At 41.7% G+C, this 24814-nt stretch overlaps 1 protein-coding gene across 2 annotated transcripts in view; it reads right to left on the bottom strand.

The window, feature by feature from the left end:
* Positions 1–24814, bottom strand: part of asic2 (acid-sensing (proton-gated) ion channel 2) — a 362875-nt gene that overhangs the window by 114951 nt on the left and 223110 nt on the right. The window contains exon 1 of one of the 2 annotated variants that reach the window (XM_073494604.1): positions 4591–5283. The exons of the other annotated variant lie outside the window; for it this stretch is intronic. Coding sequence (XP_073350705.1) covers positions 4591–5283 — 693 coding nt within the window. Of the gene's footprint in view, positions 1–4590; positions 5284–24814 lie in introns of those variants that run through there. 2 annotated transcript variants of the gene reach the window in all.

Here is a 24814-nt window from a genome sequence, read left to right as displayed (position 1 = left end):
GAAACAGACCACCAATCCATGAGTAATACGATGTGAGACAAGAGCAGCCAAAGCCAACATCCATTGTATGCTCATGTTAACACTCAGTATCAATAGAAGACAGAAACAGAATAGAATGCAAAAAACAAAAGGGCGTGTAATTCAAGGGAAAATATACAAATAAGCAATGAAAATGAAGCCAAACTGTTATGTTATGTCTTTTTCTTCATAGTCATACTTTGAAAATGAAAAGAAATGGACTTCACTCCAAAGGAAATGAAGCTGAGAGACTTTAGTCCTGGGACAAGATGCTCTCCTGTAAAAGTACCTTTTTTTCCCCAATGACTGGATGTCCATTTGTTCTGTCAGGGGGTGTAATACAACATGGATTTCAAAATAAAAATTAAACAAAAAAACAAAACAAAACAAAATGGTCGTAATGCCAAACATTTACACTTTGTTGTGGCCATAAAAGAAAAATAATGAGTTGAATGATGCTAAAGTGCTTCGTACAGCTGTGCAAAAATGCAGAGTTGGGCCGTAATTCTCTGTGGGCTCATCACTCAAAGTGACCCCTTCCACATTTGATCCATTAAGAATCTAATAAAATATTACAGCAGCTTTAATAAAGAAAGCCCAAACATTAATATCACTGAATGACACACAGTATTGTCCCCCTATAATTCATAATTCTAAAACACATCCGAGCAAACACTTTAAGCAGCATAACTGTGGCTCTGCAGTTATGAGACTCCTCTAGAGATAGTCGATAGATTACAGTGGCCAAGCAAAGAGATTCACCTTATTTCTAACCCTGCCTAGAGTGTGATTAGGTGCTGCTCTCCACCTCCGAGTGCTGTTTAATTTGTCAGTGCAGGCGCAGTTATCTAGTCCTCGAAGGAGTTTGGGAAAGGTGGAGATGTACATCTGCTTCGCAGAGAGAGGCTTGGCTAGCCGTGGTTTGATATGGTATCATTTTCATTTTATCGGGGATGGTTTGAACAGTTGACTCCAGCTCTGTTATCCCCTGCTGTGAAGTTGTGACTAGCTGTGGGGCGGCTGAGAGTATATCAGTATTGGAGATGAGGGAGCAGAAAAGACCACCATAAACTACAGCACGGAGCTAATAGATTTATTGATTTGTCCCGCCTTCCAATGGTTTCCATTCACTGGGATACAGTAGATTCAGCACATGAAATCCTGCTGCTGCAAGAGGCTGGCCAGAATTATGGGACACATTTGTATTCCCAACCAGATGCTTTTTCTCTATACCATCTCTCATTCCCAACCTCTGGCTGTACCTTACTCCTCCTTTCCCCTCAAGCCACCCGCTGCTCGGCAGTTCAAAGCATCCTCTGTACTCTGGAGCCTGTAATACCGAACCTCTATCATCACTGGATTTCTTCCCTTTTCTCAAAAAAAATCATGCGTGCAGGTCTATGAAATTGTACACACACAAGACAAGGACTCTCTTTATCTAATCACAAGCCGATGCGTGCGTTCCCGATCCTGTGTTAATCTGGTTGTTGCATCCTGTTTGGTCTTGGAGTGACAGTGCTCTAAATGCAGTGATAATGAACAGGCCTCGGGGAGTCTTTGCTGACTTGCAGCAGCAGGCTAATGAGATTAGCAAAACCACCGAGGGCCCGTTAACGGCATGAAGCCCCCCTATGAGGTAGATCAAGATGAGGAAGCAGGCAGGACTGGGGCATCTGCAGAGGGCTGACAATATCCAACACACAATGCAACAACCAAAATATCTATAACATACGGCTACGAAAACTCACTGGTCTCAGTAGGTTTGGGATCAACATTAAGTAGACCGTACAATGTTATTGTGTTTGTAGCAGGGCTGCTGCAGCAAGCCTGCCCTTCATGGTCTCACCCCCTTTGGATTTACCGATATTTCAGAGTGATTGTACCAACTGGTTGTTTAGGGTTTGCACAGTAACAGCTCTCAAAGGACAATTTTCCCTCCATCACCAACAGCTTGATCCATTCTTACCAGAAAATCCTCCAGCTTGGGCAAGCTGCTTCTGCACAATAGTAATAGCACTTGTGATAGTGAACCCACAACCTTGAATGCAATACCTTGACATAACAACTGACTGCTGAGGACTGAGGTAACAGAACAGGCACATCAACAAACCTAAGCAACCTTTCCAATGCTGCACTGAACATCAACATTTGATTTGGATTATGTCTCTCTAATGGATACAATTCTGAGGGCATAGTTCAGATTTGTGCTTCATTTGCATGGCAGTGGGCTGACTCACCTCGACCTGTTTCTGACAGGGGTCAAAGAGACTGAATAAAATGGACATAAAGAGCAGCACCACCCACCAGAGGTGGAAGGACAAATTAAAATCTTCCAGTTCAATCAAAACATGTTAGCACAACAACTGCTGACCACGTGCTTGTAAAAAAACAAATAACAAACAAGGCATGTGATTTAACATATTGCAATTTACTGAAGGGAACTAAGTGCTTTCTTTGCTTGGTTGAGTATCGTGGTTGTCAGCATTGTGATCATGCTGCCTTCAAATAGCAATCATGTCATTGTGTGCTCTCAACATCACAGAAGAACAACAGGAGAACGATTTTCTGTTTTGTGCAGTTCAACGCCACGAAGCGAACACGAGAATGGGCAAACAGGTATCAGATAACACAGGGAACAGCTGGCTCTGCTGTTTCCAGTGCCACAACCTCTAAACTTGACTATCTTCCATTATGAAGGTGTGGAAACAATAATTGTGGGTCAGATATTTTATATTCACATCCAAATATGAAAACCCTGCTAGTCAGATACAGTATTATTAGAGAATTAAATGTAGACTAATTAAATGTAGGTGATGGAATCACAGATATATTGACAGCACTTTCAAACAAACTGTTTATTTGGGGTTATTGTTTATCAGGGAGAGTTGCGTTTCCCTCTCCCTGATCAAAATGAAAGCAAACCATGATGAAGACAGAGTAGATGTTCCTTTCAGCAACCATGCTTTACTCTCTGCAAGATCAGACTACATGTGCAAAAAGCGGCTTAAGTAGCTCAAGTCTCCAGAAAAAGAGCCAAAGCCAACTTTTGCCGTGGACAAACTGTGTAATTGCAACATCATTTGATGCACTTGGGTCCAAAAAGACTTTCAAGTCAAGCTTTTTTGGCTTCCTGTGCCACTGAGCAGCTTTAACAGGAATGAATGGGGCTCTGGTCTGAAGCTGTATCCAGATTGTAATAGATCCATGTTAGACCCATGATGTAGCCTTTAGCTGCTAGCCTCAAGCAGAGAAGAGTAGCTGGCTACAGAGGTCTGATAAGCTTTTTTCTTTCTTACTACAAACTAAAACTCAAGTGACATCATTTGAAGTGATGTATCAGACTGGCACCGCTCCCTCTGGGACCACAGAAAGGCTTCTTATGACTTTTTTTGCAGTAATAGTCTCCAACACCTTTAAACTGACTTGAAGATGTGTAAAATCCATGCAAAATGCAACTTTTTGAAGAAAGATATTTGGTTGTTGCGTCTCATCCTCAGATCATCAAATACTGACGCCTTTGGTTGGTTGATTGGGTCATCGCCAACCCAAAGCGTCAGTTAGCGACACTCTTTCTACTGTATGCATACACTGTTTTGTTTTAATCTCTGGGATTTCATGCATAGGTTAGCAATTTGAAGTGATTTCAAGACTGCCACTGACAATGAAGACAACAGCCAACAATGCAAATATAGTAAATGGTAATTGCTGAAAAAGTAGGGTTTGATAAACATATATTATAATTTTACAGTGTGAAAAGAGAGGGCAACAAAATCCAAAGCAGCACACACAATAAAAAAGCAGCAACCTTTCCACACAGGTATTTATCTGCCATTTCTCATCCCCCCCTCAGTCAGTCACTCACACTGAGGCCACAGTGGCAGAGAGCAAAAAGAACACAAATGAAATCACCAAAAAAGAAAATCTTCAAAGACAGTTTGAGCGTCTGCATTTCCGCAGAGAAAACATCTGCCATGGTTCAGGCGATTCAGGGGAGCGCACAAGGAAGAGTGGGCACGCAAATCCCCAAACCTACAACCGCCCACACAGAAAAGAAGACAGATATGAGAATGATCAGACGCAGAGGCAGTAAACTCCTCTGGGGGGGGGGGGGGGGGGGGGCTGCACAGTGCTGTAAACAGAACTTTTAGATATGGAGGGTTTGTAGCTATGCCTGGCTACGTGCTCATATTTAACCTATTTTATCCAAGTTATTTAAAGACCATGGCTACCATTTTTTACTCTGCAAAAGCTTGATACAATTGTTATCTTTGTTATATAAGCATTCATTTAACAAGAGCTGTGGTGGCGAATTAATAACTGCCCCATGTAGTAACGTATCTGCTAATCTTCAACGTTAGCTATAACAGGAACTTATGACAGCTTGTATACTATTTATAGCCTTATAACTTCATGAAAGGATCATGAAATGAGGCAGTTTTTATGTCAGCATGATGCAATGCGTTTGTAACGGACTCTAGACAACCTGTAAGAAGATGAAAGTACAAGAGGAGATACTGGAGTGTTTTTCATGCAAAGAGTTCAAATAAACACAACAGAAGAAGTTGGACTTACAGAAGAGAAGTTGTGAGCGCCGCATTGCTCTCCTCTGTATTTGCATGAGAGGAGCATGTCATCCAGTTGGTGGCTCAGTCTATCCATAAACTCCAGGTTGGTTCCTTCAAAGTTTCTGGGTGGCAGAAAGAGCCTAAAGTCTGACAACTTCTTGAACCAGGCCTGACGGTCCTCCTGAAGCAAGTCCAGAATCATAGGCCTCACTGTCCGGTTAGCCAGCAGCAGGCCCAGCCAGTGGCCGGCAAAGTACAGGTCGCTCTTGGTGAGCTTGTAGAGGCGGATGGGGTTGTTGTTGCAGATAGTGACTGCGGGGAAGGCCAGTTCTTTAGCCCACTCTGTGTGGACCCGTGTGTATGTGGGGAAAGAAAGCCAGTGAAGTAGGCGGTTGGAGGACCAGGATAAAAGCAGCCCCAGGGAGGTGCAGAAGGCCAGTAGCCAGAAGGCCCTTCGGCCCACAGAGCCACCAGGGACGCAAACATGCCTCAGGCCATGCAGACGTGTCCTTGACAGCAGAGTGGAAGTCACCCGAGCCAGAGTTTGCTTTGGAGGACGTCGCTGACGACCTTTTATGATCATGGCCGGGGATCCCCGTCTGAGACAGCGCCCCTCCAGGGCCATAGCTGCCCACAGCGCTCCTACAGCCGCGGGAAAGGCTTCATTTCCCAGCCAGGCCTCAGGGGCTGGGGCCCACATGTAGCTCCAGGATAAATCCACTACTGTAATCCACACCTGGATATGTGTTTGGCCTCACGAATTCTAATCACCCATGCGGTCTAAAATGTAAATATTCTCTATGCACACGCAGAAGTTCGCTTGAGGAAATCTTTGTGTTTTGAAGTCGTCTTCTCCTCTCTGATACACTGAGCAGCAGCTACTTGTTGGTCATCTCTCCTGGTGCCTCAATCTGAGCGTGCTCCAATCATCCAACTCAGCAGGGGAAGGGGAAAAAAATCAGTTAGGCAAATGTGCTCCAAGCAAGGTGGCTTCTACATGAGTGATTCCAGCATCCACCGCAGTTAGTGTGACAGTGAACAAGAGAGGATGAGACAGAGAGCGAACGCAAGAGGAAGAGGGAGGGGAGGAGAGAGGGAGAGAGGAGGACGGAATACAAAATACCAAGGGCTAAGCAGGGAGGACAAAAAAACATATGAAAGAAGGGAAGGTAATTAAAATAATGAGTCGACAGCCGAGGGAATTGGTTGGTGTGGTGCAGTCTGTTAGAGTAGAGCTTGCCTTGTTCCAGCGCTGTGGTTTCTCTTCTTCTGAGTTACGTATATGTGTTTTTTGGCTTCACTGCCTTTGCAGAGGCATTCGGCAGCCAGAGGCAGCAATCAGTTCCTTGTCAGTATTAAGTACAAGCTTTAATTTAATTTGCAAAGTCTCCTGTGCTCATTTGTTTTCTGTCCCACTTTGCGGTCTCACTTTTGACGCCTCGACTTCCTCATGATGTCACTGGTGTGCTCCTCGTCTCTCCCAGCACTTGGCTTCAACCAGTGTTATTAGGTCCTGCGGGTAACCACGGGGTAGCTTCGTCTTGTAACGGACCTGCTTCACAGCCCCACAGCCACAGTGAGAAACATGCCATAACACACTTTCACATGGAGACGGAGGCACTCATGCGCACACATGGACATACACTCACGGCAGTTTCCTGCAGGAAACCAGACCAGAGATAATCTGTTCTGTCACACTCTGATCTCAACATCTCTCGCTCTTTTCTCCTCTTTCTCCTGTTATTCTCTCTTCTTCTTCTTCCTCCCTGGTTTTTTCTCCTCCACTCAAAGACGGCATCGCTTATCTCAATATTCCTCTCATGTCTCCGCTCCTCCTTCTAAAAATACTCCCCCCAAATCAAATCCATCAACTTGCCCTCACGCTCCTCCTCCTCTTCGCTCTCGTGTCAGTCAAGCCCCGTAAACTCGACCTCCTGTCAGGCTCCGTCTCGTCCTCCTCCTGCTCTTCTTCTTTTCCACTTTGTGCACGCACTCCCGCACTTCTCTCCCCCGTCAGGGAAGGCTTCTCTGTGCGCTTTCCTCCCTCTGTGTCCTTGTCAGCTCCATCCAGCTTGCTCCCTCTCGCTTCTCCAAATGACTTCTCTCCCCTCTCCCTCTCTCTCGCCGTTTGTTCCCCCCTCCCTCTCTCTCGGTCTCGTTTTGCTCCTCTGTTTTGCTCTGGTTTACAGGCAGCTTGTCCTCCCGTTGCACCTCTTCTCCTCCTCCTGCGCCACAGCTCTGTCCATGCAGCCGGTGAGCCCGTCACTGATGAAAGCGCCTGTCTCTCTCTGTGCTAACTCGTGCTGTCCTTCGCCCCCCTCTGTTTGTCTGCTGCTGCTGCCGAGCTGCACGGCTACCGTGCAATTAGAGACTGCTGTTTGCATGAATGTGGGGGTTTGCGTGTAGAAGCGGAGGAACAGCTAGACATGGCAGCAATACAGCCCTTTTTCTGGCTTTTATCTAGCTTTTTTCCACTTTTGGAGCTTTTATAGTAGTTTGTTGACAAATTATATGTAAATAAAATGGTGTGGGATGGGGTGATTATACATTAACAATACATATTTTTAATGAAAATTTGTATTTCACAGGCGTTTTAAGTAAGTTGGGCTTGGAACTATGATAGAATTGAAGACTTAAAGTATTAATTTTAGACATTTCATTTTAGTTTTAGTCAATAAACACTTAAGTCATTTCAGTTTTCGATAAACTCTTTTAATTTTCTAACAGTGCCAATTTTCTTTTAAGTATTTTGGGACTTGTTGCCATCTTTGATGTATACAGTTACCATTGTACCAAGGTTTTATCCTCATGTATCGCAAGGTTACTTTTTACTTTGTTGGCAAAAAGTTCTGTTATTAATTTTGTTGTAGTTGTCATTTTCAAAAATGATTTTTAGTGCCAAGAAAAGGTACTCAACAAGTTAATAATTTATATTAAAGGTTTTAATTTACTAAATTATGATTGCGTATATGGAAATTTGGTACATACATTTTTTTTTTCAAGACTACTGTTTTTCTTTCCCTTTTTTAACTATTTTTTGCATATAATTGAAGCTAGCTTCCTGTCTGTTTAGCAGGTAATAATCCCTTCCTGTTCTCCATGTCACCACATAAAGGTGGAGCAGTAATCAGCAGACATAGCAGCAAACAGGAGGATCCTGTTCAGTAGCAGTCAGGACCGCCCTCTTTTTGGAGTTCTCTATCCTGACTGGATGAAGTGGGAAGTGATGCCAGAAAATGTATTTAGTCTTTTACTGCATGATCAAGCATGGCTTACTGACCAAACACCCAATAACAGTGATTACTGTTGGAATTCAGTGCTATTTCTTTAATATATCTTGTATTTGAGCAGTATTTTAATCATGCAACGTGTCCTAAGAGGCTCCCTATATACACAAACACACACATGACATCAACGCTGAAGTATACTCAGTCCAAGGACAATATCCTTTTACTTAATTTCTCATTAAAACCCACTTTTTGTACCATTTTTCACGACGTGACTGGTAAAGCTTTAGTTCATGCTTTGTCAAGATAAATGGGCTTCTTCAATACGAGTACACAGAAAGATTCTGAACCAACTCTGCTCTTGTTCACTCAGTGCTATAAGGCACTTTCTCTCATTGTGATGAAGAACGGCACTTTCTATTTCATTTTGAGCATTTTTACATTGAGCTCGCCTAAGATGCCGTAAGTTTCTACAGAAATAGAAAATAGCAACTCAAACCCGTGTTACAGCTGCTTCTTTATATTTTGTCCCAGCCAGTTCTGAATCATTATCACAGGTCAATTTTGGTCAATTTTGCAGTTCTATGGCATGAATCACCAAGGTTAACAAAATTATACTAAAAAGAGTTTTGTAACAAGATTCTGCAACGTCATTAAGTATAGTAGCTTGACATTATCTTGATTTGAACGCGCTCTTTTCTTTTCATCATTTGACTGGATGTTCGGCAGCACCTCCGGGCAACTGCCTGTGACCTCATCTTTGAATATGTGACGAAAAGACATTTTTAACTCGGGAGCAATAAAGCCCACACATGAGCCTAAAGAAACCTTTCACACTGACAAAAACAATTAATGCAGAGACCCAAAACTGCATGCGCACGCCCTCGTGCAAATTACACGCACGCAGAATGAAAAACATTGTTCCCAAACAGCAGAACCAGGACTGTGAAAATGTTGAAAGAGTAAAATACATCCATGTATAATGCATAACTGCTCTAAATACAAAGAACAGGAACACAGAAATGTCAAATGCATGCACATACACTTATTCCCTCTAACACCTACTGTATGCCACAATGACACACACACACACACACACACACACACACACACACACACACACACACACACACACACACACACACACACACACACACACACAGCCTACAGCTAGAGTCAGAGGCAGCCTTCCAAAGCCTGGATCCACAGGCTGAATAATTAGCTTGGAGCCATAAAGAGGGTTTCTCAGTCCAGCTATGCAGTCGGTGTAAAGAACAGCTCAAAGGCTCAACATATCCAATTTGCAATTCTAAAACATAAGGGAAATCACTGATTAATTAGGGCTATAGCCAACCCAAGCGTCGGATACAATTACACAGCATTCTGTAGCGGCGATGCTATGCCTTGCATTTCCTATAAAATATTCCCGTACGCTTTAATCAACAACATTGTCTCAGATCAAAGGACACATAGCGGTAAACTGGCCGTGAGAGAGCAGCCTGTAAATATAAACCACAATTAAACATTCATAGGTTCATGTTAATGAGGCCTGGAATGTTTGGATGATAGCACAACAGTGGCTCGGCAAAAATTGGAGTCAAGCGCGAGGAGGGCGAGAGATGATTGATAAGGGAACAAACTTTGTGTTGGCCTTGTCAGTGAAAGCACAGGTGAGGCCGTGACACTGGCAAGTACATGAAAGATGAGAGTGGTGAATAAAAACAGTGTCCGCCATCTTGTGGCAGACCGCGATTCATCAAAACCCCTTCTTGATTTAAAATGACAGTGATGTCAGGCAAAGCAATCAATGGCTTTTCTCTGCTTTATGAGTTTTTTCATTCTGACTGCAGTAACATTTGTCAACTGGGTGGAATAAAAAAAGAGTTTACACTTGGGGCTGGCTTCACCTTCTGCCTTCTCCCCGTACTCGTCGGTTTTTAAATGAACAGAAAGGATAAATCCCTGGGTAGCCACTGATTAAGTCAAATGATTGATGGTCTCGTGGTAGCGGCTCATTTAATCGTCATTTCATCTAATAGTTGTTGTCAGGGTTCGTAGAATGATCTAGAAATGGCTTCCTTTGTGATGAGGTGCTGGACGGTTTGCTGGGGCCTGTCCATCATCTCGGATTTGCTGTCACTGATGATGTTGCACTGCGGAGCTCAACGCTGGATCTGCTGCAATCATTAGTGCCTTTTCTATGGGTGGATTAACAAAGCACACACACACTATATGTATATATGTATATATATATATATATATATGTATATGTATATATATATATATATATATATATATATATATATATATATATATATATATATATATATATATATATATATATATATATATATATATACACACACACTCAGCAGACACAGGATGCTGCAGCGCTGATCAGTATTGTTTTAGTCCGTGCTAAAGATTCAACCTTCAACCAACTGCTGGCTTATGCTGGCATTAAAAATCTTTGCCTGCAGAAGAAATGTGTTAAGCATGAGGGGAGACTATGGTAAGATATTCAGAAAGCCTCTTTCAGACATGCACTTTCACTTTAATCTCATGTTTGAAAAGGCACTTTGGTCACTTTCATGTAACAAGTCACGACAGCCATCACACCAGGTCAGACCTTGTACCTTCCATATCAAATCAGTAAAAGTCTGATCGAATGCTGTCACATTAATGTCAAAGCCTGCAGCAGCAAAAGGTCAAACATTCACATGCAGAGAGAGAGCGAGAGAGAGATTAAATGCACGTCTTGTACCACCGAAGACAATTATAATTTATGTACTATTTCAATCCTTATGCACAGAATTACCTCAGGAACACGAAAGATCCAATGTCAAGGCGCTAAGAGGATCGATTTTCTCATTTTAGATCAGTCTATCCAAAAATCTTTCCAAAAGAGATTTAAAAACCATCTTACAACAGTAATCTGAGCAACAGGTTCTCCTTGAGTTTGTTAGTGTCAGCAGCCTGGATGAATATATTAATGTCACGCAAACCCTTTACATACAGCATATGGTCACCTTTAAACGAGACTCCCAACTTAACTTCCTGTCAGTCAAAGCGTGTGCTCCAGATATTTTTACACATACTGCAGAAATCAGTTAACCTTCAGTGATGAAACAGATGTGAAAATTTGTCAGAAGATTCACCGTAAGAAGAGGACGAAGCAGAGGATAGCTTCACTCACGCTTCACTACTGTAACAAAGTAGTTTCATAATCATTGATGCAGCCTGTGCAATATTCTTCTTCCTCACTATCATAATTTTTTAAACTCCCTCTCTGCTTCCTCTTGAACACCAGGTGCCAGATATTGGGTGAGCATGCAGCTCTTTCAGTAAAATGTCAAATCATATCTGAGTGAGGCCATTAGGGATATTAAAGCAGAAATCACTTTCGTCTGAGTGACTGGATTACATCAGAGATAGCAAAACCCACTTTGTTGTACATTTTTCGCAAGCTAGCGAGCAAAAATAGGCACAGAGAACCTTTTTTGGTGTTGAGTTTTACCTCTGACTGAAGTCAGCACTCACTAGAGACGTCTTTATCCTCTCGTCTTTTCTTTGCCTCTCCTCACCGTATGTTCATTAAGTAAAGTACATTTCCTCCAAGTGGCCACTTGGGTGCAGCAGAACAAGCTGAGTACACAACACTGACATACTATCAGTCGGTACAGTTGCAATGTCTGGCTCTTTAGCTTGCTTAACTAGTTGCTAACTTTGTCTGTCTGTAGTGTAATGTAGAGTGGATTTCTAAAGCTTGCTCACTGATAACAGCAGTATTTTAGGGCTAAAACAAGCTTGAAGACTGAGCCAAAGAGTAAATTTGCCAGCCAGAAAACAAAAACAAAAAAGCTGAAAGAGGCTAAAACACTAAAACAAAATTAACCTCAGAGTTGGGTGAGAGTTACATGTGTGCAAGTGGCACCTTTAACATAGCACACAGTCATGATGCAATTTTATAGAAGTGTATGTGTCTTCACTTCAATTTAATAACAAAAAAAGGAAGAGAACAAAAGATAACAAGTTAGGGAATCCATCCAGAGAAAATGTAGCATTTTAAGTCGTTATCCGTTTTGTAGAGATTGAAAGGAAAAAATATTTTGCCTTTGGTATCTTTTGGTACAAAGCACATTTAGAGTTGTTTTCATAAACATGAGTTATCAGTGTTCTATCAGGAAGGTCACATTCCTCTCACCCCTCTCAGTGTTTGCAAAAAACAATTTAAAGTATGCCAGTGAAGCCCTAAACAAGAGAAAACTTGACAAATTCACAGAGAAGATGAAACGATACAAAAGCTGCCCTTTGCACTTGCCCGTTTACTCATTTCGTTTGTAAAGTATTTTCAAAAAAAAATCCACAACCAGAACAGGAAGAATCACAGCTGAGTTCAGTCTACCTGTCGACGGCGGCGCTGCCAATTGTGTCGGGGCAGGAGGTGACATGACTCAAAGGAAATGACAAAAAAAAGCCTCTGCGGGTAAAAGTTAACATTTAACCACGATGGAGTCTGCAGTGAGCTGTAATTCAGCTTCAGGCAGGAACGAAACAATCCCTGATGAGGGTAAGAAGAATCCACAGGGGGACTGGTGTATGAAGTAGGGAAGAGAGATTTCATTTTCATGACTTATATCTAATGGAGATTTCTGGCTGCAGTGTTATTGACCTCGACAGCTCCAGTTGCAGGGTAGGGGTCACATTTTGATTACGTAACATTAGACTACATAAATCTCTAATGATGTCTTCAGGGATTTGGGGTTTAGAAAAGGATATAACCAAGAACTTGAACATGCAAAACACATAACTGTAATGCATTTCAAAAATACTAATGAAAACGAATGAAACATAATGAGAATTTTTTCCTTACAAGCCCAAAATGAGTGTCTTTTTCCTCAACAATTCGATTGAAATAACTTAACAGCTCATCCTAACTAATGAATAGCAGATGCATTTAATTTTTAGCTTAATCAATCGAGAACCAACTCCAGTCCGGCTGGCTCGAGGGTGCCTGGAGGCCACACAGAGCTGCAGCTGCTGATGCTGCAATGTTACCCCAACAAATCTGGTATTGGCATGTTTTTAATTAATATGTGATTAACATCCATGGTCAGAAGACAAAACTGTGCAGCTCAATAAAAGTTTGCTCAATTATGTTGAAAAATGTTGGCTTGCTTGACACATTGCACTTCAGCTGCTGAGCACATCATTTCTTTTGGTTTCAATTAACTCTCCTCGTAACATTCACAACCCCCGATTTCAAAACATTTGGGACGCAGAGTAAAACATAAAGAAAACAAAATGTGATAATTTGCTAATTCTTTCTGACAGATACTCAATTGAAAACAGTACAAAGCCAATATATCTAATGTTCTGCCTCGTGAACTTTATTGATTTTTGTAAACATATGCTTATTCTCTATTTAATACTCGCCCAACCCACTGAAAACGTGCTTGACTTTGTGCCAAGTTTGTCCCCTCTCTCCTTATTGTTTGTGATATTCATGGACAGGATCTCAAGGCGCAGCCAAGTGTGAAGCGGCCAGGGTGACAAGTCAGCACCTCCGAGTTCCCCGCCAGAAAATGGTGATGTGCCACCTAAGGGTTGGGGGTTAATTGCTGTTTCCCCAAGCAAGGGAGTTCAATTATCTCAGGGTCATGTTCACAAGTTACGGGAAATAGGAGTGTGAGATGGACAGGCTGTTTGGTGTAGCCTGACCTGCATTACGCCTGACCATGGTGTTGAAGAGGGAGCTTATGTTTTACCTGTCCATTTATGTTCCAACCCCTACCATAGCCATGAGCTCTGGGTAGTGATCGAAAGACTGAGATCACAACCATAGGGTGGCTCGTCTCAGCCTTCAAGATAGGGTAAGAACTTCTGACATCCTAAGGGAGCTTGGAGTAGAGCCGCTGCTCGTCTGCGTCAAGAAGAAATGGGTCAGGCATCTGATTAGGATGCCTCCTGCGTTGGAGGTTTTCTGGGCACGTCCAATTGGTACGGGACCCTGGGGCAGACCCAGAACTTGCCGAAGGGATAACATGTCTCATCTGGCCTGGGAATGCTTCCGGGTCCCGCAGGAGGAGCTGGAGAGTCTTGCTGGGCGGAGGGAATACCCTGCTTCCATGTCGCTTCTGCCACCGCGACTGGACCCCCGATACACGGAAGAAGATGGTGGATGGATGAATTTGATGCCAGCAACACGTTTCAAACAAGGGAACACTTTTACACCGTAATTGTCTGCTTGCAAATGATTGCATTCTGTTTTATTTAAGGTTTTTTGGAATCTGGGTTGCAGCTTGAGGACATGAACTTCACCACACATACATCAGATGTTTTGTTTGTATTTTTTAAATTGGGCGTGGAACAACTTAGCATTTTCTAAAGTTGAATTTATCACAATAAAATCTTGTTTTTCTTATCCATGTTTAAAATTTTACCTGTTTAGCATTGAACTCCAATAACGTTGTAAGTATAAAATGTTTTTTAAATAGCTGATGCAGCAGAACCAGAGATATTGTCATTGTGTGTATTTTTTTATCTCATTCTATTGATACTGAAATTACCAATTGACTACACATAATTTCATGCTGTTTCACTTCTTTTCATTGAACCAACACCATCTTTTTGATTTAAAGACAATTGGGAGCAGCTGCTACAGATCAGGCCGCACACCTGGCTCACATTTAGACAGAGCAGGAGGCCTTTTATAGTTTAAAGAGCAACAAATCACAACAAAAAGGTGCAGGTGTTTTAACATGAGCGTGAACGTGCCATGTTAATGAAGGCCTGGCGGGTACTCACAGGGCTGAATGGATCCTTTAAATGCATGCTTAAATAAGTGTGTCTTTGTTATGATCAAATTGGTAGTTTGTTTATCCAGCTGGATTCTCATCCCTATGATTATAACATCAGCTCTGGTTAAACTAATAATCTCCCCCAGCTGACACTACCTAAACACTCTCTGACAGTTTGGCAGCATCCCAGCCGCACTCTGCACACGCACTCCTGCCCTTTACAGCTCCCCTCGGCCACGTGCTCACTTTGCAAACTCTGGTCACGATGAGGTCAGCGGATCAACCTTTGAAAACAAGTTATACCATCTATGTTTTATACAGGAAACAGACGTTTGAGAGCAGCACATCAGCAGCTTGAGCACTAAACATAATACTGTCGAACTCTATTTTTAATAGAGTAGCTTTAGGTCAATGCCTAAGCAGGAAGGCAGAAACAATCATGTGTGACAAGAAGTACAGGAATGTGTTCATCCTCTTAATTAATGAGACGAATGAGGGAATGGTTATGGAGGTGTAATGGCTGCCGGGTAATATCCAATTAAATTTAATGCTACATTTGTGCAATATCAATATGCTTTCAGCTTCACATTAGCTTCAAAAGCAGACTAAAATGTTGATTCTCATGTGTTTTTCTCAGTTGCTTGGTTAAATGATGATGAGAAATATGTTGAAAGTGAGTCACTCAATCACTCACCTGTTGCTTCCAGAAACACTGAAAGTTTTGGATGGTTTCCTCCTAACCAAGCACAAAGTACTGGAACATTTTTTGAGAACCAGGAAGCAAGAAATAGAAGAAATTCAACACAGTGCCGTGATACTGTCGGATGATCAAGTTGTTGAATATTACATTTTGGAAAATGAATTATTCACTGGCATATTAGGTTAGTTTTTGGTCTAACAGGATCTTTAGCTTGATGGATACTTCACTTTTTATTCACTGTGCTTCTCTGCCATATCGTGCTTTTTTGCTGTACCCACAATGTTACAAATGTCAAAACCCCACTGAAAAGTGGTCTTGTGAGCTACTGCCAGTAATTTTACCTCCCAACATGAAAGTCAGCTCATTTACATGTATGTGTATGTGATATGACATATATTGTAGAAATGTCACTGTGGTATGTGTGACACGTACAAATTTCAACGCATCTGTGGTTTGCAGAAACATCAAATGCATTTTATAAAACAAACAAAAAAAAGTCTGATAGCTGATCAAAAGAAAATTATTCTGCAGGTATTTTTTAATAATTTTTAAACAACTAACCAATTTCCAGCTTCTAAACAGTGATGGCTTACTCATTTTCTCTGTCTTATGTAGACTGGCAGGGGACTGAATGAAATTGGGTTTTGGGCTTTTGGGCAAAAGAAAGACGTCACTTAAGGATTTTGTGAAAAGTCATAAACAATTTTCAGCATTTTTCAATCATCACTAGTTGCAGCAGTAATTTATTTACAAAGACTTTGAGTCAGTAATGTTCTACCCTGGTGTTGTGTCCATTATTATGCTTCTGTGTTCTGTGTCGAAGAATTCATTCCTTTTCACTGTGAAGTGCATTTCATTTTCCACTAATCAAACTGATGTGGGGCTAGGTATGAGAAACCAAACTTTTTCTTCATTTTCTTGCACTAACTGGATTCCTGAGATCACGGCTGTAGCATGCCAACTGTAACAAGTATCACAACTCCCACCGTGTTCAAAGCTTCTCGTGTGTGTTAGACTGTGACTCAGTACTTATCAGCCCCTTTCCGAATTTAACAGTTGGTAAGGGGCAGCATGTCGATCCTGTTGGCTCTGACGGCTGACTGCTCATGTGAGACATCCCTCTGCTGTCGAACTGCACCGTGAAGAGTCGCCCCTGCTGCATCTGAGGATTGTCAGGGAGGCCATTTTGTGCCAACAGAAGAAGGAGACACCACACTGAGGTGGAGGGTTTTGTGAAATAATAACTACATCTGATGTATTGTTGTATAACAATGTAAGTTTTCCTCAAAATATGCATTTTTTTTGTGCTCAAACACAATCCAGGTGCCAATGTTCCACTATCTCTCTAATGATTACAAGTGTGACTGCAGTTACATTTTTCTGTTGTCATTTCTCAACACATTTGTCTCGAGGTTTCCAAGGTAACAGCAGCTCCAGATGGACCGACATGCATGGGTGGAACAAATAAGAAACCTTAACCGTCAAGGATTTACGTTTTACTTTGTCTTTATCTGGAATCAAAGCCAATTATTTTTAAAATGAACCTGTCCCGATCTACTTTCTAAATAATGAAAGGAAGGATCAAGAAAATCTCGGCGAGGGAACGGAAAGCTCAGAGCCGAGACTGCCACAACAGTTCTGCCTAATGATGCTATTAGTGCTTCGGAGCAGCACAATCAATCAGAGAAGTGATTAGCATGAGCATGTACAGAGAGCCGGGCCATTAGTCAGATGTGCTGTATATAACCTTCAAGACTCTACTCAACCACCATGCTCACGCCTGCGCACGGAGAAACAGCCTTGAGAATAGTATGGAAAATAGCATAATGGTGTTGTGTTCATGACAGCTTGCTCAGAAAAGAGTGGAGAAAGTATGCTATGCAGGTCAATCAAATATACTGTATATAAATATTATTTTATTATGACACACATTAAGTAGAGTTTAGAAGGTTTTCTGCTGTCGAACTTCAGAGGAAACTTCAGAATAGTTCAGCCAGAGGTTATAGTAGAGAAACAGCAACACAATGAGCTGACGCTGAGCCAGGCCAGACGAGGGTGCTGAGGTGAAGCGATTGAGATGCCACAGACGGCAGCCACGAAGCTGCTGTTAAAATGTGATCATGGAAAATTCATCTGCAATTAGTCAAACTCCATACATGTGGGTTTAAGGCCTACATTTTGTAACCTCTCTGACATTATCTGGATTTAAAAGTAAAAGCCCCAAAGGGAACAGTGTCAGGCAGATGTAGCAGAAGTGTCTGACATTTTGAAATCTGAGGGTAAATGTCAGCGAGCAGACTTAGTTTTGATCAAACTGGGAATTTAATGCGTTCCAGAATATGCAAAGGGATACTGAAAAATTGATTACTTAATTCCCAATACAATTTTAATGATGCAGGAACTAGGATCACTGGAGAGATATGCTGAAGTCACTTTGGCCATTTGGTCTCAAGTTCATCCTTTAATCATTCCCATATCCAGCTGCAGTCTACTTTTAGAGCCACATCCACTGACACAACACAGACAGACAGACAGACACACAGTGAGGAGGACAGGATAACAAACTGCTATTGTATTTCATTCCCACACCAACACAAGTGTACAGAAGAGTCTGTCTACAATCTGAGTACAAAAATGGCAAGTGGCAAAATGGTCATCTGAGCAGAACGAAAATACCGTGCTTAAATTCTGACTCATCTGACACTCTCTTTCATTTTTTATCTAAATCAGTGTTTAATAATAAAATGTTTTAATAATAAAGACCTGATTCTACTACATTAAAAGCTCCATTTCCCGTATTGTCTCACCTGGACATTGTACAGTATAAGAGTTAGATTTTACATTTGATTACTCCCTAATTTACATGACAGGCTTGATGTTTGGGCTGGAAATGACTTCAAATTTTTGCCTTGCAGATTCCAAATCCATTCCTTAGGGATGCACGATATGGATTATTTTCACTACTCAATATTTCTTCTTGTACTTTTCACTCCACTACATTTATTTGATAATTTTGGTTACTTGTTACTTTGCTGACTATGTGCTAAATCGGACTAAAGTAGCTATTTTTTGTCTTAATTACCAGTCGTGACAGGTACAGCTGGTAATGTTTTCAGTTTCAGTTCAGAGTGTGTCATTGTGGCAAAATGTGGTCCTTCAGACACCTTTTGTAGCGGGGATTAACACAGAAGCCATTTTGAATACTTTTCCAGGTGTTTCTCTTTCTGTCTGTGTCTCAAATATGCCCCTAGTGTGAGGCTCCCAAGATGGTATCTTGTTTTTTATTTAATCTGCAATGGAATAAGAAAGGAAACCCAAATTCTACCTAGGTACAGCCAAGTTTTACAACAGCATGCAGCACTTGTTGTTTCTACCCTTTACAGGCAACCTTTAAAATGACATACTGCCACCTTCTGTATCAGAGTGTGTAGGTCTCATGCTTGTTAAGTCATTGAAAGCAAGTTGGCTTTGTATTATCAGCTCTATTTGTCTAACTCATTGTAGCATAATTAAGAAAAATAATTAAGCACAAAAACAAATGACATCTGAATTTGCAATTTGGTAATTCAGATGAATATCATGAAGCTTCTGTATTTGACAATATTCAGTTCTGTCATTTCTGTGATCTCCCATCGATGTCTGCAGTTAACACCAATCCCTAAATTTGCCGAGCTATTGCAGTGTCAGCTCTCTGTGATTTGGGAGTTTAACTAAACATAAGTCACACTTAAAGTTGTTATGATGATCCTTTGCCGCTCTCCAGTGTTGTGAATCAAGTGTATTAGAGCCAATTTTCAGCAAAGAAATAACTTTTCTTTCTCTTTTCTTTCCCATAACTTACTAACCAGCAGGGAATTGCCACAGAGGAATTTTTCTGAATCAGCGTGACACTAGCAGCAGCAGCAGCACCAACAGCTGCAGCAGCAGCGGTGTAGCTGGAGTTGGAGGCATTCTCTGCACACTGTCAACACCATCAACCACAACGCCCTCAGCAAGCCCACACACATGAGTTCTGGTACTTTGATCTTAAACTGAAAATTTAATTTTAAACTGAATGAAGTCACTGTGGTCTGATGGCGAAGTTAGACAGGCAGGCGCATCAACATTTTCCTTTCAAACTTCACTAATACCCAAAACTAAATTTATCCTCAAACCCCCAAAAAGGCTCCATCTTTAAAGTAAAAACATACGGCATTCGTATTTTCTGCTTTATACTAAAATACAGTTATTTATCCCCTCAAAACATCTGTCTGATGATCCTCACTACAGCAGAAGAATCTTTTAGCTTCTTAATCTCCAGCCTGGACTGCAGTGATAGCATGCATCATTAAGTCTCCTCACACTTACGATGAGTGGATTCTTCTGAGGGAGAAAGAGGAATCAGAGGAGGATGAGAGCAGGAGGAGAACTGTGGAAGACTTTCACTGGGAGGCCCCTGTCCAGCTGTTTCCCTGAGGAAATGTTGACCCTTCTGGGAATCTGCTTTTAGAAGAAGATTGCCGTGGCACAGCAGTGTAAGTGCTCCCATGAATTAAAGATGAGCTCAAGTTATTCTTCTGGCTTGGACTGACTGGAACAGATTTCCAATCAGCATTTTATTTGAAAGCCCCATAACCATTGCCTCTTTTCATTTGCACGATCATATGTGACACATCTATGGTCATCTTTCAGGGCCACTCTGAATCTTAGTAGTGACAATTAACTGTGCCTCTTTAGGAAGTTTTATTGTATTATTTCTTTTGATAAATTAGCAGCCTGATAATGGAACATTTATATTACTGACTGTCAGCCGATAATTAAATTGTAGATAGAGGTGATAAAACAAGGCAAAGTGCTTTAATTGACCTAATAACTGCAGCATCTTCACAATCAGATCCCAATCCTGAGACCAGTTCTCCACAAAAATTTCATGGGAATCCATTCAGTAGTTTTTGTGTAACCCTGCTGAAACAAACAATCCGACAGCAGACACAAATGGTGAAAACATGACCTTCTCTGTGAAGGTAATTAACATGAGTCAACGAAAATTTATACAATTTGAGGTGCATAAATGGATGACCAGTCAGAGAAATGGTTATTATCACAATACAAAAGTTAAGTCCAGTCAACAGACAAAGTACCATGACAACCTCAGGCAGCCCTACTTTACCCCCAGAGCTTTTGCTTCAGAACCCATTATTGTCTATCGCCCCTGGGCGGACTTTCCTCCCAACAACTCTCCTGCCATGCTGAAAACAGTCTGTGTGAAAGGGAGTCGAAGGAAGGTGTCGTAACTCTCCTCGTCAAAAATGTGTCCAACACTGCTCTTTGAACAGTAGATATGTTTCTGGTCACCGGGCAACCATCGTCTCTCCCTACAGCACATCACTCTGAAGAGGAAGAAAGAGTAAGGCAAACCTGACAAGTAAAAATCCTTCTAATGGCACAGCCATTCTGGATTGGCCATCATTCTGCACCAGGTATTTTAATTCAAGCCCCAATAATCCAATCACAATCAGAGTGCCATCATGACAGGTGTCCCTGCCACGCTCTAAGAGAGTAAAATGGATCTCCACAGCTGGGTTATTTACCTTAATCTACCTTGCTCTCAGTCACAGAGGTGATGGATGTACTGTACTTATGTCCTTTAAAGAGGAAATGGATGTCTACTCAAGAGAGATTTAGATGCTGAAGGAGGATGTAGTTCCTCCAGAGCATTAAGACAGATGTTCCTACACCAGCTTACTCTTGGTGCTCAGAAAAGAACACAAATAAGAGTCTACAGTGCTGGCATCATGCTCAACTTGACAACGCTAATATTCAGATATTTAGCAGGTATAATGTTTACAGTGATCACCATCTTAGTTTTGAACTTGAACATTTTTCTCACATCTGCTGTGGTTACTTGACTAAAGTGAGAGGAACACCAAAAATCACTACGATTCATCCATGCAATTTAGCACATTCATGCTGAAAATTGCTCAAAATTTCATGGAAAGCCATCAAAACATTGTCAGGATATTCCAGTCTGGACCACAGTGGTGTACAGACTGATGATGACAACCCTAGGGCCAATTTTTCTAGCATTGGTAAAACTGGATATCCAACTAATTCCAGGCAAACAGAAGAATTGTGTTTGCCTGGTGCACAAGCTGATCTGGATACTTCAAAGAAGCTGGCAACTGGCCAGGGCCAGTCATAGCATGAATCATGAATCCACCACCTTTTTACCTGTCAGTGAGTTGCCCATGGAGGCTACTTTGGCCTCAGCAACAAGCTTAGAAGAGTGGAAAGAGAAGCGATAGCCTAACGTAAAACCTGCCCTTTACACCGACAGAGACATCAAGAGTTCTTTCAGGTCCAGGGCCGCTCAGCTGAATGCTTTTTATCCTTATCCAACAGTGGAAAAAGGGCTAGAAATGTGGCCGTACACTCCATGTAGCACCCAGCCAGATTCTTTGTATGCTGACAGTGCAGGCACCCTGCAAACCCATGGGCTGGCAAGCTCTGTCTGCACACTTCATACGGGTAGCAAGAGATGTGTTGCTTGAGCCAAGAAAAACAGCCCGCTCTGGGGTAACCAATTATAAATTGTGACTTACTGTAGAACATAACGTCAGTGTCACAAAAGGACCTTTGCCCACTAAGCTTAAAGACCCCAAGATGCTATACAGCCACCTTCCATGGGGCTGAATGAGCTGCAAGTTATGTAAAATGTGTTGCATGGTCCAGTGAACAACTTTGTTTAAATCCAGAGAATCCTCCATACAATCATTATCACATTGAAGTCCCTGATTACACACTTGAATTCAAAATGTTTCTTCCTTACTTACAAGCTTTATCTTTATTTATAAGGTCCCTCAGTGGAGAAACCAAAAACCCTTTCTGATGTATGTGTTCTGGGTGAGTGACAGACTGTAAACAATGGTCATTATCTCCTCTGGGCGTATAAGGAGATAGAACTCGCAGCGGATGAAAAGGGTTGTTTTTTTGTTAAGCTAACACTCAAGTATCAAATCGTTCAATTTACAGAGGAAGAGTGGGTGTTGTGAGAGACATGATTGAAATATATAACATTGATGTCCTTTTCCTGTTTTTGCCCAGCCAGCCTTTTCCTCTGTTGTCCCACACAAGTTGCAGTAGATGGAGTTTAAATTAAAGGTCATACGTGTCGGCACAGGTCAACGCAGTAATGCGATTTGCTGAAGGTTACCTGCATTAGATCTACACTACTGTGAGGCATTTGAAGTTGAAAATAGAAACAGTAAATATGTGGAAGGAAAAAAATGTCAACTGTGTGTTGTTTACCTCACACTTCCAGTGACCTTTTACCTCAGCTGTTAGTGATCTGCTGCATGTCATTATAACATGGCTTGGGCAAATGCTTATGCTTATCACTTCGCTGCAAAGTTATCATTCAATGATCACCTGATGATGTTGACAAATACCTCATAAGAAAAGCGTGTTCCACTGGTTTACTTCCATATTCTACAACATGAGTACATGTAACAAATTGTTTGTTTTTTTTAATTAGGTTTTTATTTACCTATGGAACCAGAAGTTCTTGTTTTATTTCTATTGCTCTGGCAACAAAAATCACAAGGGCTTTTCAACAACTATGAAGACCACTTTTAAAGTCCACATTCATTGGAAAAATAACCTTTTAAATCCCCCCATCCAATGACTATGAAGTAGTTGGGGGTATGTGTCGCTCTGAGGAGTGAGTGGTGATGAAATAACGATCTCTGAAGAGACGTACCTCAGGGTTTAATTCAAATAACTGCAACGACAGTACTGGGTGCACAGTGCTGCAGGTCCTTTGGCAGAATTTAGGCTTTACAGCTCGCTAAAATGATCTTTAGTAGTCGGGCAACGTGCTACGATTTGGAAACATTACTGGAACCCAACATGCCCTCAAAAAGCAAAGACATCTCATCAGCATTTAAACAACAGAAATTAGTCATGGGGTGTAGAGAGAAAGCTGTTCCCGCTGCTGTTCGTTTAGTGGCAGGGTGCAAATGACAAACAGCTCCGCAGGTTAGGAGTGTTGATGATGTTGTCTTTGCAGCAGAGTACTGACGGAAAGGTTCAACTAAGGCTTCTGTGCTTGTTCTTATGAATGTTTGCAGGATTTATCGATTTGTACGCTTATTATAGTTGTATTTGGACTTTGTGTGTTGAAAAACACATCTCTTAGTTGAAGTAAATAAACACTCTTTATAAATCAAACACTCCATGAGTCGAATGACTATTTGGAGATTGGTTTGGAGATGATTATTGTTAGTCAAGCTGTTGTTATTGTTTACTGTCAGCTAATGATGGCTTCACTTCACTGACTAACGCCACAACGGCATGCAAAACCAGTACATTGCCATCAGATGGAGAGATGTTTTAAAGTTTACAATGTCACCTGATGCACTGGGACTCAAAAACGCTTTTACCCATAATTTTACATTGTGAGGGAAGCAGTTGTAAATGGTGAATACATTTTTTTGAGCATCCCGGCTATTCAGGTTAGCCGGGGGCTAAACAGGAAGTTAGCTGGTTCAGTCAGCATAAGTCTCGAGTGCACACGCTCTCTGAGCCCCACAAAGCAGAAGATCTGAGTAATTTTATACCCCAGAAGTCAAACTTTTTTGGCTTCATGCGCCAGTGAGCAGCTTTCATAGGAATGAGCCCGCCTCCGTCTCCAATGCCATGTCTACACTTCAGTGATTAGATCCTTTGATCCATCTCTTTCATGGAGTTGGCCATGGTACACCACCATGTGTCTACAGTAGCCCACAAACCAAACCTGGCTTTTCGCATTTTTTGTGTTTATAGGTGGCCGCTGTAGGGGAGCGTTAGACGATGGGTGTTAAGTTGGTTGCAATCTGAAACGTCACCACTAGCTGCAACTAAATCCTACACAATAGACCTTTAACCACAAACACAAAAAGCTGATTCTTGGCATCACTTGACTCCAGGACTGTTTTCCTTCCAAAAGCATCAGCCCCAGAAGACACTAAATAAAACCCTCATCTTGCCCGACTTTGATGATGACTTTCTTTTCATCTACAGAATGTATTGATTTGTTTGCTTTCCCTTCCTTCCTTCCTTCCTTCCGTCCCCTCTTTTCTTCCAGGGAATAACATTAATGCCTCTGCCCTCCCAGGATAGTAGCATCTGGACTCAGAAACGCTGCGGAAAGTTAATAGATGGCTCCAGAATTGATTGCTGTAATCATTTAATCCACACTTCTTTGTTTACAGTGGAGACACTGCCAGGCTTGGCAACAGTTGATGCTGACTTATCAGTGAGCAACCTCATCAATAAATGACCTTGATGCCGACGCCATATTAAAAATGTACTCAATGGACTCGAAACTCTTGAGGTAAGAAATGAACCGAGGGAAAGGGGAGATATTTTCAGACAGGCAAGCTGTTACTAGGCTGAAACCATGAGTCATGGAGGTGTGGTAGCCGCTGTCACTTGAGAGTCCTTATCGGCACTCCTGGAAATGGCAAACCATAAAGCAAAATGACC

Source organism: Pagrus major, chromosome 23, assembly GCF_040436345.1.
Source record: "Pagrus major chromosome 23, Pma_NU_1.0".
NCBI classification, from domain to species: domain Eukaryota; kingdom Metazoa; phylum Chordata; class Actinopteri; order Spariformes; family Sparidae; genus Pagrus; species Pagrus major.
This window is presented reverse-complemented; position numbering and strand designations above follow the sequence as displayed.